This window comes from Tetranychus urticae, chromosome 1 (genome assembly GCF_039701765.1).
Source record: "Tetranychus urticae isolate SD_2017Ah chromosome 1, NJAU_TeUrti_SD_1.0, whole genome shotgun sequence".
NCBI lineage: Eukaryota > Metazoa > Arthropoda > Arachnida > Trombidiformes > Tetranychidae > Tetranychus > Tetranychus urticae.
The window spans coordinates 31,831,034-31,849,174 of record NC_142958.1 but is presented as its reverse complement, the minus strand read 5'-3'; the positions used below and the strand labels follow the sequence as shown (position 1 = coordinate 31,849,174).

The window sequence follows — 18,141 nt, the reverse complement described above, 5'->3', positions numbered from 1 at the left end:
TTAAAAATCAGTCATAGTTAAATAATTAAAAGTCAATCAAATACAGTAGCAAAAGTATAGCAATCAAATAACAATAACTTGATGGATCTTTCAAGTGTGAATGTCATTGAAAAGGTTGATTCTAATGTTAATTTTGAATTCAATTGAATTGTTAGTTGTATTGCTTTACTTTTTTCACGGAAAACTGTGTAAAGTGGGAAAAATTAAGCAAATAAAGTAAATTTTACTTTGAGCTATTAAGGGTTACTTGGAAGGCAATGGTAATAATTCAGGGTTAGGGAACCACCGGAGTCAGTCTTTGACTCGCACGGTGGTTGGAAACTGATAAGAGGAGAGTCGAAGAGTTAATATGATTTAACAACTAAAAACTAATCCTTTTTATACTTAAATTTTAGCTCTCTCTTTTAGGTTTGCTCTCTTTATTGATTACAATGTGGTTATTAATAATAATTGTCAACATTATCACTGGTCAACCAAGGTTGATAAACATAGTTTCATCAGATATTCAGTATGTTTAATAATTAATATTAAAAATTAATTTATTGATTTTCTATCTGTTACACTCTAATCAAGCACTTTTACAATAATAGGTAAGTCCTAATAAAATCCTTGGATTTCCAGAGACTCTTCACTAAAATTGATTAACTTTACTCTAACTAAACATGTTTGCATTCAAAATGGAAGGCGAACCCCAGCAATCATTTACCTTATTAGATCAAATTAAATATTGAGCGTTTTTCTCAATTATCTTCCTTTTGGTGATCACCACTCACGAACGATTGATGCTGCAAGCGTCTGACTTGAAATACGAGCTTTCGCGTTTTGAAAAACTATGATTTTGACAGCTCAAGGTCATTCAAGGTGCCTCCATTGTTTTACCTCTGAACATTGGTTTATTGGAACCCACCTTTGGTACATGATCATAACGCATGCTGACCAAAGGATAAGCGTCTTTTCCCCGTTCCTGAGAAATCCAGCTTAGCATAATCAGTCCAAAAATTTAAGCCCACAGGTTACAGTAAAATGACGCATTGTTCGCAAAAACTCACTGAAAAATGTCTTTTCTTTCTCACCTGGATCACCTTTTGAAATTAGGCATTTAACTATTCATTCAACAAACAATATTTAATAGTTTGTAAATTGAAGCAAAAGATGGCGCAGTTGAAAATATACTCGAAACTTTTTTGATTCCAAACTTATTTACTTATTTTATTTACTTTCTTATTGTCAATATTTCATTGAAATTTATCAAAAATTGGCTGGAAATTTAATGATAAAACTGGAATAAACTTGCCACCTTCAAATAATACAAGTTTGATTTACAAATTTACAGGTTGAATTACTTTGAATCACGAAATGAAACTAAAACTTTATTCGAGGCAAACACAAGATACTTCGGATTGTAAATAATTAGCTAAATGATTGAAAGATTTCTTATGCGTCGATCTTGAGTTTAATTGCTCAAGTCTCCATAAGAACTTAGTAGATGACAGAATTTATAACGATGATTGTGTAAAAACCACAGAAACCCATGAATCTCAGGTAATTGTATCACTTTTGGGTTCATTGATCGTTGACCCAACAAAATGATAATGAAAAAGGGCAGAAAATGATGAATCATAATTGATGATAATAATTATGGATTGGCAAAGGCAACAAATATCAGATAATGTTATGAAGATAAACAATTTGAATAGAATTAAGAAACAATCAATTTTATTAAAGCTTAATTTTAATTTACCATTTCATGTCAAACTTAATTCAACAGCTAAAATTGAACGAGTCAAAATTATTGAGTATTCAAACCCAGCATCACTCAATTGTATACAAAAATTAACTTTCCTTAATGCAACTTCATATCCACAGCTTTCATTGTACATTGAAAGTCTGATGAAATTATTCAAATAATTTCATCGAAACTGGTTGTGTTTTCATGATCATCAAATGCTATTTCAATTCTGATTTTAGAGATTTAAAGGTTTCCAGAAATAATAGCAATCAGAATTATTCAACGATCGTTATATTTTTGTATTCATTTGATCAATTTTTCAACTTTTTTCTTACCGTTCAATTGACTAAATGATCATGATGTGAAAGAAAGATATTGATTTCTGACTGTTTTTACTTATTCCTTGATTTGTGTTTAATGGAAACAATGAAGTTTTATTCATTTTCCGATAGATCCTTCTAAGTGTCTTGTCTTTCTGAGTTATTCAATATCATATATCAGTTGAAATTCAGAACATTTGCCTTTACATTCGTAAATATCTGAGCAATTAATCTGTTCATTGTTTAATAGTTCACCATCCGTTATGACTGGGAATTGATTGCACTGATCTCACTGATTATCAGACCTTCATTATCACTTATTGTCAGTTTAGTTTCCGGATTCCAGGTTCTGTACTGATATTTTCATCTTCAGTTTCAATTGTGTAATTCAAGCTCAAGAATGACTTAAGGCAAGTGATCTTCTTTCATGGCTTTGGAAGTCTCTTTTGTTTCCATGAATCTCAACTCAATCCATCGGCTAAAGAACCTCATAAAATTAATATTTGGCAATATTGAAAAAAGTTTTTCGTTTTTGTAGCTTCGTTTTTCTGTCATTATAAATGTATTTTTTCTATGAATTAATTATGTCAAAATATCGCCTAATCTGGACTGAACATTTTTCTCATTTATCAGGTCACACTCAATTCGAATCATCCTCATTGAAAACATCGATATCTCATGATTACCACATTCAAATTAATTCTGATCAGTATCCAGGTGCTTCCTATTAATAATCCACATTGCTTTATTCACCATCAGTACTCATATCCTTATTGAGCAGAAACTTCTGGATCACACAAATTTCATGCTGAGACTCATGTAGCTTTATGTAATCATGTAAATTTGAAAGCTAAAAAACAAAATTATGTAAATCCTTTCCTCTGTTCTTTTAGATTTCCAATGATATCAATTTCAATAATATGCAGCATCTAGTGCAATCGATATCACGGTGCAGGTGATCGAAACACTTTTTTGAGTTACCGAGAAACCGGATTCTCTTCAGAAACTAATGGCTCCAAGTTCATCCTATGACTAATATCTTTTCATCCTAAACTGATTCTCTGAATGACAATCAGAACCCATTTTTGAACATCAATTTTCAAATCGCTAGCTATTATTGAGTTGGTCAAGTTATCAATAGACTTTGAAATCTTTGAAAAAACTGACCTTTGAAAGGTTTTCAGATAAATAATCTTTACATTTATTTTCACATTGCTTTACTGAATCATAAAATCAATCAGATTATATTGAAATCATTTTTTATATCTTATTTATCTTCCAAAGGTAGTCAACCTCTTTTAACAACATTTGCCTGACCTAACAACTTTCAATTTATGGTGAAGAAAGAGGAAGAAGAGAGTGAATGATGATGAATACAGTTTGAAGGGAAACAAAAGTAACCTGTTGTACCATTGGCATGAAACGGATTGTTAACGTTGAAACCTTAGTATCGCCTTTACTAGAGACTTTACAGCGTTCATTAACCTTTTACCTTATCATCATCATCTTCATTCTTGTTCAACATCTTGCAATGTTATTTTCCTTCATCATCATTATCATCATCTGGAGGATCTTACAGTTGACTTGATAGTAAACAAAGGCCTAACCTTTTCTACTTTTTTTCATTCTTCTTCTTCTCATTTTTTTTGGCCTCTTCAAGTTTTCTTGAGAAATGGACTTTAATGACCTTTCATAAAATCAAAATTTTCATCGTGAGTTTTCCAATGGAGAAGAAGAAGGAGAAGAAGATGATGATGATGATTATGGTGATGATAGTGATGAAGAATAGAAAAGATATTCATATTTGATTTGTTAGGTTACATAGAATTGACTGTGATTATCCAAAACTCAGTTTTCATGATGATGATAACAAAATTATTGCCGAACCTATTTGGCCTTATTTTCAATCATATTCACATTTATTCCTCATTTAAATCAACAAATGTTATCTTCATTTAATATAAGGTCAATAAACGTTATTTGCCTATTTATTCATCATCTTTTATTATCATCATAATTCATCAAAATGCGGCGGCATTAATCTTTTAAAAATTGCGCTCAAAAAAAATCTGTGCTAATTTAACACTTTATTTTCAATGTCAGCTGATAATGTCAGTAATTTTATAATAACTTTTGTCTATTTTTAATCTTTTGTCTGGATAACTATTATTGATTAATGTGTTGAAAATACGGATAACTATAATTGTTACAGTTAATAATCGAATTGCTACTTTTACTTTTTGTCGTTTATGTTATTTATATTGCATTTTTTAATTTAAAAATTGTTGCTATCTTGTTAATACTTTTGTGACTTTACTTTTCACTTGGTAAGGTTTAAAAATTTATTAATCTAATGCATTTTATTTCATGATGAGATTATGATAAAAGTTTTAAGAACTCTAAGATTATCTCAACCATGGAATTTAAGAATCTGTTTGAACTGAATCAAAGGTGAACTTGTGTATTATACAAGTTTCGATGAGTATGGAGGTTATTACTCTGTCTGGGATTACTATTACTCTGTGCTTTCTTTCAATGTGAGTATTTTATGCTTGTTGATTTCAACAAAAGTTATACTGAAAACTGGTTCATCTAATGCTTTTTTTCACATATTATTCAACAATCTTCACAGACGTTTTCAAAGTTCAAATGGTGACGGAAAAAAGAGGTGAATACAAGGGGAAAGAAGAGCATGCAAAGTTTCCAATGTAACTCTAAATGAATCAGCCGAAAGACAAGTTTTCTGGAAAATGATGTGAACCATTGACAAAGGGAACAACAATCTGTTTATTAACATGAACCCGAAACTCTGAGAGATTTTGTATTATAACAAGTTTCTTTGGATGGAACAAAGAAAGAGGAGAAATTTTTTTCTCCAAGAAATATCTCGCAACGTTTATCCTGACGAGACCTGAAAGGTTAAAGAGGACACTCCTGGTATCTATCCACACACTAACTATTCAGAGTACATCAGTAATATAATTTGGAGAGTCTGACAACCTTAAGGACAATTTATCTTGACGAATGATGAAATATTTTTTGCATTTTTTCTCATTGAAAATCCTAAGAAATGGATCTTTCATTTAAATCTTACCTTCTTCAACTCATCGTCACTATCATCATTTTAATGACAGGATCGTTATCTTTCACATCCTTTCCAAGAAAAAAATATTTTACAGCTAACATGCTTCACGTCAGTTGTAATGAGTACAGAATTTCATCAAATTTTTTTCTAACGTATGCCTGAGTCTTTATGTGGATACAATTAACACAAATGATACGATAAATTTTTCTCATACGAAAATTTTACTTCATTGACATGTACCATTTGACTAAAAATGCTTAGCAATACGAAATTAATCCACTAGCTAATCTGGATTGATCAAAAGGAAAGGCTGATTCAGATCCAGCTCGATATGATGTAAAGATTACATGATCCAGTATGATACCAATGGAAAGATTTTCAGAGTGTAAAAACCTGTGTCCGGATTGGGAATTAATTTATAGTTAACCTTAAAGATCAACAGATGATTTTTAAAGTTTTATCAATAAAAGCAGTTATTTCAAACCCATTTGAAAAACTGAGAGGTTTAATCTATGACAGAATTGATTGAATTTCTGATTTGATGAATTGTTCATGAATTCCTGTATACTGAATGCCTCCTGTAGTACTGTAGTCTTTTTTGTTACCTCACTGAAAACAGAATTTTTCATCTTTTCCTATTTTTGATTGAAACAAGGATTATGATAGTAATGATAATGAAATTGCATTTCCAGATTAAATACAAAACCATGCTTTCTTCTTGATGACCTAAATAGTGAAGTAAAAAAACCGGACAGATTCATCAAACTCTTTCTTCTCATCTTTCTAACCTTCTTTTTCATCGTCTCCATCATCATCTTCTTCTTCTTCTTGATTACTCTTCCCTGAATTTTGTTCACAAATAGTATGAAAAAAAGAAACTGTTATAATACATGTTTGTGTGTTAATTTTAATCAACACACCAAAACATGAAAATAATAAAATAAAGTGACCGTTCAGAGCCTCATCTAACATTAACATTAGACTTTTTCTTAGCCTTCTAACTTCACAATGCAACGGTAAATATAATAATAAATGTTAATTTTAATGATCCTGATGCTGATCATCATCATTATAATAGTATAATATGAAATAAAAATAGGTAACCCAGGATTGGTTGGGTAAGACAAAGATGAGGTAAAAGGTAGGAATGATGAAGACAATGAAAGAGCCACAAGATATTTCCATCTCCGGTCATGTTGGTTTTTTTACGGGTTAAATCGAGGAACCGGTTTAACCGGAGGAGATTGAAAACCCTGTTAGATGAGGATCAAGTTGAACAAAAAGGGATGAAAAAATGATGAGAGAGTAAGAAGAAGATTCTCAATAGATTATCCTTTGTTCGTAAAATGATAAATTTCAAGCTTGGTTAGTCCATTAAATATCAAGCAAAACCTCTTTTTTGTGAATCAATGAACAAGATGGACAAGAAATGAAATTGGAAAGAAAGAGCAGTAAACAAGATCGCTATCGATTTGACTGATTTAATCAAATTAGAGCAAACCTTTAGTTCACTTCCTTTGCATATAAGTTTGAACATTACAGGTGAATAACATAAGCATCGAAGCGTTTTCCATTAAAACCTGTAAAATAAATGTAAAGTCTTTATTAACTCGGTAAGATTTCAATGGTTTGTGCTTAAACTCACCGTTAAGAAAAATTGTCTTGTGATTACACTAAAGTCGCCTGCGCTTACACCATTATAAGGTCCGATAATACGGTCGAAAATTTCATAAATCTGTTGAATAATTGATAAAATAATAATTAAACACTGACACATTAAAACCAGAGGAGCTTACTTTGAAGAGCTCATTGTTGAAATTGGTAAATCGTCTCTTCAATAAAATCTGTAGGAAATATCTATAGAGCTTGATCGACTGAAAGAAAAGTGTTGGTAAATTGTAAGTAAGTTTTTTTTAGTTGATATAACAATGAGAACAATTAAACCAATTCTTACATCTTGAATAGGATCACCATCAAAATATAAAGCAGCTCCCAGCATAGCGAGAATAAGAAATCCCAGAGAACTGAGAATGTATCTGATAAGTATTGACTCGGTTGGAGCAATTATACCAAAAAATATACCCAGATCACCCACCATTGAGATGAACATGATGTAATGGAGGATGAGATACTTTAATGAACGGGACAGGGCATCAGTTTCATTACCCAAACTAATTGTTCGACTAACCAAATAACTAATATCAACATTTGCATTAGAAGCAGTCACTTTAACAATGGACCCTTTTTTAACCAATGACTTGTAGCGTACTAACATTAGAAGCGATATCAAGATGAAATAACCACCGATACAAGAAATACAATTAAACAAGTAAACCATAGGAAATGTTAAACTGATTGACCATAGAGATGAAGTAATTGTGAACACATAATTATGATAATAGAAAGGATTAGAAAGCAAAGGACCGTTTATCAGAAGGGTTATCATGAAAATGCCCCAGACTAGGAAACGGGAAAAAAAGATACTAATGATATGAGTGAGAGTACGAAAGGTTGCAAATGAAGAAGCAGTCAATTCATTTTGAAGTGAATTAAAATTGTCCAATCGACATTGATGAAAGTCGTATAACATGAATAATGATCCTGATCTTTCAGCCCAACGGAACCATTCAAAGATAATGTAAATATTGATCAGCCAAATAGTTATAAATAACGAAGCATAAGGTAGGACATTTGTACCAAACAGTGGATCACCTAAAATTAAATGATACCAGGAATTGTTGGTTGAAGCTAAAGCCAATCCTCTAATAATACTGATAACAGCAGTCAAACGAATAGCCCAACTAATATAATCAAACTTAACCGATGACTTTGCTTGTTTTGATTGGACAAATCCATAGTTAAGACAGCGAAACCATTTGGTGCGCTTTTCAAATACACTTAAAGCTTCGATTGTTGACTGTAACGGTTGATCTTTTGGATATCCAACAATATTGTAGATTATTTGTTTCAATAATAATAAAGCTTTTTTTGATGAACTATTGAACTTGAAACAAGTCAATTCCATCGCATTAATTTCAATAAGCAAGATTATTTTATTAAAAGCCGTAAGATAAATGAAAATGATCAACTTTAGTTGAATTCTAGAGAGTCCAACTAAATATGTCAGTAGCATTAATCAATATTATTTCGATGGCATTTTAATGTTCAATTTTCATTCCATTTATAACATGATTTTGAACAATTACGTTTTATTGATTTTATAATTTGGTGAAAATATTCAGTACTTTTAAAGATTAAACTATCATGAAACAGACTATTCTTATTATCGTAATGTTGAAGTGAATCAGATATTTCCGCTTTAGCATTATTTGTCTGCCAGTTAAACTTAACTGTGATTGCACTGAGAAAAGTTAATGATAATAACTAAGAAGGGACATTGGTAATGATTTATGAGCGATTTAAACGAGAAGTACAATTCTGGCAATTCACTTATGATTGTCAATCAATGCAGCAGTTTCATTGATCTATTCGTTGGCAGCAAGATTTACTATGAGCTGAATGCAGTATTATCAGTTTAAATGTTTCTCTTTTTATTGTCATTTTTCGAAAAGTCGGCGATTTTGACAGTTAATCTTTAAACTACTAGTTGAATGATCACGGAATTAATTTTTCAGTTAAATGTTGAGTTTCATGCAAGTTGGACTGAAAAAGGAATGATCAGATAGAAGATTTGATTGCAATGTTAGTTAAGAATTTTTATTTGTAATCAATCCGATATTTAATTTGTGAGTAAACTGAATTAAAATAATCTGAATGTCTTGATATTATCATTTCAATGAGGTTATTTCACTCTAAACTCACACAATTGATACAAAGTCAAAGTAATCATAGATTAACTTTCCGGTCTTTGGTCATTTGCCTCAATCAGATGCATGAGAAGGATGAAAATATCACAGGCAAAGAGAGGAGAGAGAGAGAAGGAAGAGATGAGAAAGAAGTGATAAAAAGATGATGAAGATAAGATGAAGAGAGGGTGAAAAAGGATGAAAAACGGAGAGGAAAAAGATTTGAGTGAATTTTGGGCAAACAAAAAATAACGTAACTAACCTATTCTCTGAGCGATGAACAAGAAGGAAGAACGAGTAAAAGAAAGAAAAATAGACACAAGAAGAGGATGAAAACGATGATGATGAGGGCAAATTAAAACAGGTAATGAAAAAAGAGAGAGAAGAGAAGAGAAAGAAAGATGAAAGATGAAAAAGGATCTCTTCCTCTTCTATGTTTGTGGCCTTACAAGGTTCTTGTTGAATCTCCTTTGGCTAAGAAAAATGTGACTCCCGCACAACCTGAGAATCAGGTTGTGACGATGAAATAGAAAGAGAAAGAGAGAGAAGAGAGAGAAGAGAGGAAGATCAAGTGTGTGTGTGTGTTGAGTGAGAAAGGCCAGAGTGAGCCAGGTAGAACGGCAAGAGTTAGAGTTTAAATGTTATTCAATCTGAATCTAGTGTTGAGTCTTGATGCTGTGACATATCGTCGAGGATCGCTTCTCTTTCTTATAGTTCACCGACTTTTCTCTCACATTTACCTGTTTCTTACCTTCTCCACCTCCTCCTCCTCATCATCCTCTTCATCATCTTTATCGTCATCGTCATCATTCCATTGCCGTTCAATCTCATTCTTTTTTGTTATTTCCAAATGTTAACTTGACATCTTTCCTTCAGAACCAAAAAATCAAAACAACCAAGTTAACCATTGCTTCTGTGTTCGACTAATTTTATCTTTTTTTGATTGTTCATCAAATGTATTGCTATCCACAATTAAGTCTATTATTAAGTTCAACTTCTAATCAATATTACCTCGTTAATAAATGGATAATATTATTCAATGTTAAAGGATAACATTTACAAATAATATTTATAGTTTTAAAACCATTGCTTAAGTTGTCTACTGTTGCCTTATTTTTGTTTTGTTTTGATTGTTTATTGTTAAAAAATTTTCTCATTTTTCTGTGAGTGCAATAATTATGTGAATGACCTGGCAATTTAATATCAACTCTGAATTCATGAAATTATATTACAACAGTCATTATTGGTGTTAACTGTCAGAGAGTCATACCAATCATTCCAATAAATTAGATGGACTTAAATCAATACGAATCGACCCAGAAGAGAGGATTAAGCGACTTGAAAAAAATTGATATCTACTGTAAAACAAAGAGTCAAATCAACAAAAAAGGCTTTGCATCGATAAAACTTTGATCACTCATCCATTATTTCATTTTGTGTGTTGACTAATTGTTGTTAAGCTAACCTGTTTCTGCTTACCAGCATTATCATTATAGCAACGTTGTTGATACCAGTGGCGTGTCAACGCACACAAATTTACGGCCAACGACCCTTAGTAACTTCACCAAACATCTCATTAACTGTGTGTTGACTCTGGTTTTATGAAATTACAATTATCCAGAGCCTTATACCAGAAAATATCAAACAAAATTGAACCCTTTCATTTTGTCCATGAGATTTAACCATTGTAATTATTGCGATCAATTTTTTAAACACATTGTTTAACATTTTTCTTCATATCTTTTTACCAACAATTTAACCTTTTCATAACACAATATGTTGTCATCAAATGGAGCCAATGGAGGTCTTCAAAAACCATTGCGATTACGACGAGTTAATCATTCAGATGAGGTTGTCTCGGGATTCAGTAAACTCCTTAAAACTGAATCCATGACAGATGTTACTCTAATATGTTCAGGAGGACAAACAATTAGAGCTCATCGTGTTATTTTATCAACTTTTTCACCCTATTTTAGGGCCATCTTTGAATCACAACCCTTCTCCAATAATCCTTGTCAGTATCCAGTTATAGTAATTAAGGATTTGGCTCTTAGTGAATTAAGAACCATTGTTGAGTTTATTTACAAGGGTGAGGTTTCAGTGTCAAGGGATAAGTTATCTGCTGTACTTCAAGCTGCCAAAGAGCTTGAAGTCTCTGGTTTATCTGATCTTAAAGTTGATGGTAACTCGTCTTCATCTACATCATCTTCGTCTTCAGCATCACCTTCAACAACATCCAATAATCATCATACAATCAGTGGAATAAACGGTGAAATTGAACTGCAGTCTATTCGTAATCACATCTCATCAATGAATAATGGTGGTTCCATTTGGAAACGATCTCATGAGGATCATTCATCAAACCATGGATCGGTTAATTCACTGTTCAACTTGGGTTACGAGACTCAGATGAAAAAATCCCGAGTAACTTTAGAAGGGCCTGATGGAATCGCATTGCTAGGTGATAATGGTTCTTCAATGGGCGATAATAATTCAGTTCGAAGTTTACTTCATCAACCTAACCGAATATCCCAAGAGCTTCAAAATATGAGATCGCTGCACAATTTTTCATCGATCAGTAAACAAAGGTAAGTTGTAAACTAAACATCCTCAAGATAGTCACAGGAAGTTAATTGCTCTAAGAACAGCTACATAGCTTTGTTCATTTACCGCCATCCATTTACCCCTAAAATTGATCTTTACCTACGAATAGAGAAAATTATATAATTAGTTCATTCAATAGAACTTGTGAAATTGAATTAGATAACTTGTATGCATTTTTTGGAGCTTAACTAAATCGTATGCATTCCAAACACATGATTAGGTTACTTGACAGGATATGATTGGATACAAAAAGATTTACCGTTAAACCGAGCAAAAAAGGCCAAATATTATTAGAACTAAATAAACTTGAAAATCAAGTTGGTTTGGAAAGAAATATAAAGTAAAATGTACATTAGACTCATTATTTGAAGATTTATTCGGTAAAAAAGATACTCACGAGAGCGCAAAATGAGTAATCATCATAATTATGTTTGGCCTTGGAACAGGTTGCAGGAAAGGTAGTTTTTTAAGGTTAAGAGATTTCAGCTTCTTCTGTTGAGCTTTTTCCCAAATTCCCATCAAGATTGTTTCAAATGTTGACATACGGGGTCGAGCACAATTCATTCATGGTTTGGTTTTATCTTTTAAGAGCTTTGATCATCTATGATTACTCTGTTGAGAATCCATCAAAGGCTTGGATCATGAATTTTCTTGGCAACTTTGAGCAATCATGATTTCAATTGTAGGAATTTTGGATGCTGGTATTGCTTCTGTTATTGTTTATAATAATGATGCAGTTTCCTATCACCACGTAGCAATTACCTCGGGGCTTTGCTGATTCCCGTACTGGTGAACCAGAACAGCACAAAGTAGTTGTATCATTGAATTTTATTTCTGCATGATTTCTGATGAGAAACCGTGTTTGAATTATTTCTATTCCTGTATGTTAGGCATTTTGTTAACGACTCGCCAAGAAATGTCAAAACTTCATAACCACTTTGTTAGCTGATAAGATATTGAGAGAAGATATTTCAAGATGAAACTTGAATTTAAAATTTTCTCCTTTTTTCTTTACAACTATCAGACAGCTTCTTTGGTTCCATTCTGAAGAAGTTTTTTTTTGATATGGTTTAACAGTAACACGAAAAATTTAACAGGTAATAGCTATTTCGGGCCTCGCTAAACTTTTTTGGCCAGATCATTAAAACAGCTTTTTTTATTATCATTGCCATTATATTTCTTCATTCATCCTAATTCCAGTTTCAGTTCTTTTCTCCGCCATTATTCCATTCTACTCCATCTATTTTTTATTCCGATTGTTCTTTAAGCTTAGTAACGTCTATATCAGCAGCTTTCATGATTCCTCCAAATTTATCCACATATTTCGTGTGTTTGCATCTTCCATTTGATAACATTTAATCTTATAAGATGTTTCAAATCTAGTCAAAATTGAATACAAGATGAATCTGGTTAGAGTTAAGAATAAGAAAAACTGTAAAACTACAGGCTTAAGGAAAGAAAGGTTACATGAAGAGGTGTACTCAAGTTGACGTTTCCTGTTAGATGTGTTGGCAAAAAATCTGGAAACAGTGAAAAAAGATGGCGGCCTTCTTCATGGACGATGTTGGTATATTATGGGTTACACGCCACAAACTTTAAAACCGGTTTACGGGTTTCTTTGACCTTTTGCATTCTTTTCCTCTTCAGTCCTCACCAACAGAAACTCACCATCCTTTTACTGATGTTTCAGGTTCAGTTTACTTTGCTTTACTTGATACAATGGATTCATAAAAAAAATTTCAGATGAGAATAAACTAAGTAAAGATGGATGAACAAAAAGAAGACACATAAATAAGGTCCAAGTTTTGATTCAATGAGCTCAGCCTTAGAATCAATGGAATCACCAATAAATGACCTTAATCGAAATTAAATGACATTTGATAGAAAGAAGCTGAAGAAGATTGAGTCAATTAAACAAATACAGAATATAAATCAAGAAAAAAAACACATTCTTAGCAAGGTCATAAAGTTTACTTGTCTTACTCAATCTGACTTACTGTTATGTTTCCCACAAAAAGCTTTAAAAATCTAAAGACAGTCACATGTTTCGATCATATGGTCCGAGTTGCTAATGGCAACATCAATGATACTCGCTAATGCAATATTGACTCTCAAAATAACAGATTACCAACACAAATTAAACCAAAGATTAATGTATTAATCTTTGAATTAAACAATAATGAATTGTGTGAGGCTCAACGAATGTTATAAAACATTGAATTTAGAAACAAATTTGTGCTATGTTCCTTACATGATGAAAAGTATGTAATGTTTATTATGTATGAACTTATGAATTCGATTATCCTGCCTTGTGTTTTTTCATGATTTACCATTCTTAATTCTTTTATTTTTCGCCCACATTGTTGTATTCTGGTCTTATTCTTATTCTTACTTTTTTCTTTCTTTTCAGACATTTAACTGTTGAACAACTCTATCAACAAAAGCAGCAACATATTCAACAAAGACAATTACTTCAACAAAAGATTAGAGTTCAGCAACAACAGCAACAGATCAAACAACAATTGTTGCAGCAGCAACAACAGTTGATTCAGAAAAATGTCTCACCCAAGAGTTTACTTCAACGATTTGCCGGTTCACCTCAAAGCAATGGAAGTAGCTTTAACCAATTTCAGGAAAAGATAAAGGCTCAAATGGCTGCCCGAAATGGAAATAGCTCGAATGATCAAAACAAAGAGGAAACTGAAGATGACAACAAAAGCAAATCAGAAGGCAATGATAACCCTAATGGAGCAGAAAGTAGAAATCAAGTTGAATCGACTGATGAGACTGTCGATGTTGATGGAAACACAGCCGATGAAGCTGAAGATTTAACCAATGCTAATGATGGTGATGAATCTGAATTGAAAGAATGTAGTGATGAAAGTAAAGAAACTGACGAAGAGCAAAAATCCAAAAGTCGACATAAGAAGTCTACTCCTAGAAAAACTGTCGCTTCTGATGATATGGGTGACTCTTACTCTACTGAGAACGCTCAAGGAGATGAAGAAGATGAAGATGGAAGGAAAAAAGAAGAAAATTATATGAATGATGGTGGGTCAGACGAAGATGATGATAGTCCAGTTATTTTAAAAGCAACAATCGATGATGTTAGTGATTACATTGACGAGGATGATCTAAACGAGGAAAACGATGATTATGAGACAAGTGGAGGTATTGATAGAGATGTTATATTCCAAAGGCAACAACAACTTAGATTACAACAATTACAACAACAACAAAAGTATCAACAACAAATGCAATTCCAATTACTCCAAGAACAACAAGAGGCCAAACTGCTTGAACTTCATCAACAATTACAACAAGCAACAACCAATGATACAATTGTACCAGATCAAGATGACTCTGCACCAGAATTGAGTTTAGATTGGCAAGAAGGTTTTACAGATGAAAGTTTCCCTTTGATAACCGATCTAAGAACAGGATCCGCAGCTTCTTTAACCTCAAACAATCGGTCTGGACTCGACAAGAATGTTTCTGATAATGATTCTACTTCTAATAATTGTAAACAAGCAATGCCTGATTTCCTCCAACCTCGAGGACCTGGTAGACCCAGAAAGGGTAACAAATCAAACGATATCAGTCCATGTCCAGAATGTAATAAGGTATTTGTCCGACCTGATGTACTTAAACTTCATTTCCGTAGTGTTCATCTCAATGAAAGACATCCTTGTAATATGTGTCCCAAAATATTCAAATGGCCGGGTGATTTATCTAAACACAAAAGAACCAAACATCCTGAAGCAATGGCAGCCCTTAATAATCAAAAAAACCAATCTAGTAATAGTTAACCTCTGTTAATGGAAATTAAAACGTAACAATTGTTAATTTAATTTAGTGTTGGCATCTTCACCATTTCATTTCTACATATTACTCTTCCATTCACTCATCTTGTCTCCATTTCATCTTATTCATTTTCTTATCCACCTGAATCATCCTGTTCATCGTCATGGCACCAAATTACGGGCTTCACTTCAAAGATTAATATTTTTATTATTGTTATTTTGTCTTTTGAAATTCTCTTCTTTAAGCTTCCATATAAAATCTTATGTATAGAAGACTCCAGGTTAATTGCCTCAAAAGATCTACTCTAAACGCATCCCAGGTTTCTTGAAACCATTAATATATATCTGATTATTATTTATAATTTTTTATTTCTACCAGAGTTTTGCAAGAAATTTATCAAATTATCAAACTTATACAAATAATATATTTTTTATTTTTGATGAAACAATGAAATTATCAAATTCAAACAATAGCAACTCTTAAATCCTAGTGAAAAACAAACAATAAGTCAATCATCACCCTATTGTTAGAAAAGACTTAATTGTTACTTGATTCTCAATTGAATCTCTTGAAGATAATTTTTTAAAGTAAATCAAATTTTTTGTATCACCAATTGCAAAGTCTAACTGATAACTGATTCCCATACTTGGGTCACCAAAAGTTAATGAATGTTTATAATTATAATCGCTTCTGCTTAATAAAGAGACTATTAATAAACATTCATATTTTAAACACATTCATTTATCAATTTATAATCATGAGCAAGACTGGAAAAAGGAAGAACCTAAAATTAAATGCTAATCGAATCTAAATTTATTTTTCTTTACTGTTCAGAAATAATCTAATTCCGATCACTTCTCTAAAAATTGCGACGATCGCAATTATTGAGCTAATGTAAAAATATAATTATTAGACTAACAATCTTCAGAAACAAACAAAAGGATAATAATTCTGTGAAGAATGAAAATGTTGTAAATTGATAATTTCATGAAAGGTATATTCAAATTCAGAATACATTAAAATGTGTATGGAATGTGCGATTTAAGCATTTATTTTGTAGCATCTTTATATCAAAGCATGATCCAATTAAATATGAAATAAAATGATTATGAATTTTCCAAGAGCAGGTTTGATCACGTCCGATGAGCCTTAATTTCCGGCTGATTTAATGATTCTCAATATCACTCCATTAAGGTTACTGATAATTGGCATTCAAGAAACAGCGCTCATTGATTTCACCAATAATTTGAAAAAAAAATCAATAAAATTGCAGAAAGTTAGGTAATATGTTAATTAAGTTGGTTGAATTCAGTATTGACAATGAATTGTCATATCTTGGTAATGTATTTTAGCACTCAAATGCTAGCATATGTTAGATTTTCAATTGTTAAGCTTTGTTACATTGTTACAATTGAATTAAGAGACGATTGATAGAGTTTTAGAGAAGTCAATTTAGACAATTTTTGTTTGATTGATCTTTCAAATATTCACTTAATGATTAAATTAGGTTTATTTAGATGTTATTTAACAAAGCATCTGAATCTCTAACCCTAGACTTAATTTAAAGTCAAATTGAATAGGATAACAGACAATGAGAACTTATTCAGATGCTGTGAATTTAAATTAATCTTCCTCATTGCACCTTTTTACCTGAAAATTGGAATGAATTTGTCATGAAAAATTCTGAGCTGCTTTCAATGCAGCTCTTGGTCGTTACTTATCTTTTGGTCACAGTTTAATAATACAGTCACGGTTGTTAAAAAAGCCACAATCACAATTATCCCATTCATACACAAATTGAAAAAATATTGATGGGCAAAATAAATGGGCAAAAACGGGTAAAAACTAATTTCTTGCAAATTTAGACTCTGTAACTTTGTAAAGAATTAAAAATTGTATCCTTTTGTGCGATTTATAAATTTCTCTGATCAATAATTTTCGAAAAAATCGAGTTCAAAGTTGAAACTTCGATCTCTTTTTGTACAATAATGGAAGCAGATTTTTTCATGAAAATTAATATTCCTGAGGAATTTTTCATGGTTAATCGAAAGATCTACTTATTTTACGCAATAAAGATTTTGGTTTCTGTAAAACTTCGATTCTTCGATTTCCAGTTAAACCGATCGCTATCTGTGACCGAAAGAGTTAGCGAGCTGAAACTTATTATTTGTGCATAAAAATTAGTTGTACCCATCATGGATTGAATACTTTTTTAAATCTATCAACAGTTCTCTTGATTTTGGACATTGACCAGTAAATTTTGAGCCACGATATTTCGAGAATGGCATCACTTACAGTTATCATTCTTTCGCCAATCCATTTCTTTGCTGATTAACAATTTAATTCAATGCAATTAATTTTCATTAGCTCATTCGGGTTATTAAGTTTGAGTTGTAAATGAACGAACAACAACTTATTTAACAAACCAAGCTCATCTCAACCCATTTCTTGGTAAATAAACCAATTTTCTGGTTAAACTTGCAAATGAAAGTCTACCAAAGAGCCGAAAATTTGAATTAAGAGTTGAGAATTGCTGGGTTTGTAGGGACATAAAAACTGTGTCCATTGGTACTATTAAATAGTTCATCAGGTAAACAGTTTTCTAAAAAATCGAGGTCAAAGTTGAAACTTGGATCGACTTTTATTCAGCTGTGGAAGCAGATTTTTTCATAAAACTCATCCAACTGATGTAACTTTTGACGGCCAACCAGAAAATGGTCTTATTTTGAGAAAAAAACATTCCGTGTTTCTGAAAAACAGATCAGTTCAATTTTCAGTTAAAGCGATCGTATT

The 18,141-nt window shown here is 31.8% G+C and overlaps 1 protein-coding gene and 3 long non-coding RNA genes across 5 annotated transcripts; 2 read left to right on the top strand and 2 right to left on the bottom strand.

Annotated features, from left to right (window-relative positions):
• The first annotated feature begins 4,168 nt into the window (after nucleotides 1-4,168).
• Nucleotides 4,169-5,613, top strand: LOC112539798 (uncharacterized). The gene is made up of 2 exons (XR_003083780.2): nucleotides 4,169-4,586; nucleotides 4,682-5,613. It is a non-coding gene; the product is annotated as an uncharacterized LOC112539798 (long non-coding RNA).
• A 409-nt stretch (nucleotides 5,614-6,022) lies between these two features.
• LOC149094974 (uncharacterized) lies at nucleotides 6,023-6,870 on the bottom strand. The gene is made up of 2 exons (XR_016197974.1): nucleotides 6,780-6,870; nucleotides 6,023-6,714 (listed from the first exon to the last, which is right to left on the bottom strand). It is a non-coding gene; the product is annotated as an uncharacterized LOC149094974 (long non-coding RNA).
• Nucleotides 6,871-10,037: 3,167 nt separating this feature from the next.
• Nucleotides 10,038-16,071, top strand: LOC107361816 (uncharacterized). Its single transcript, XM_015928738.3, has 2 exons — nucleotides 10,038-11,528; nucleotides 13,955-16,071. The coding sequence occupies exons 1-2, from the start codon at nucleotides 10,717-10,719 to the stop codon at nucleotides 15,351-15,353; spliced, it is 2,211 nt and encodes a 736-aa protein (XP_015784224.2). The 5' UTR covers nucleotides 10,038-10,716; the 3' UTR covers nucleotides 15,354-16,071.
• Nucleotides 10,661-13,602, bottom strand: LOC107361819 (uncharacterized). 2 transcript variants are annotated; one of them, XR_001568574.3, is made up of 4 exons: nucleotides 13,012-13,602; nucleotides 11,942-12,923; nucleotides 11,709-11,849; nucleotides 10,661-11,643 (listed from the first exon to the last, which is right to left on the bottom strand). It is a non-coding gene; the product is annotated as an uncharacterized LOC107361819 (long non-coding RNA). The 2 variants fall into 2 exon arrangements; XR_001568575.3 differs by having other exon boundaries at nucleotides 11,804-11,849; nucleotides 13,012-13,599.
• Nucleotides 16,072-18,141: the final 2,070 nt, after the last annotated feature.

Coding starts and splice junctions, on each gene's coding strand:
- LOC107361816 (XM_015928738.3), top strand. CDS start 10,717: ATGTTGTCATCAAATGGAGCCAATGGAGGTCTTCAAAAACCATTGCGA. Junction 11,529..13,954: donor TCATCGATCAGTAAACAAAG/GTAAGTTGTAAA, acceptor CTTTCTTTTCAG/ACATTTAACTGTTGAACAAC.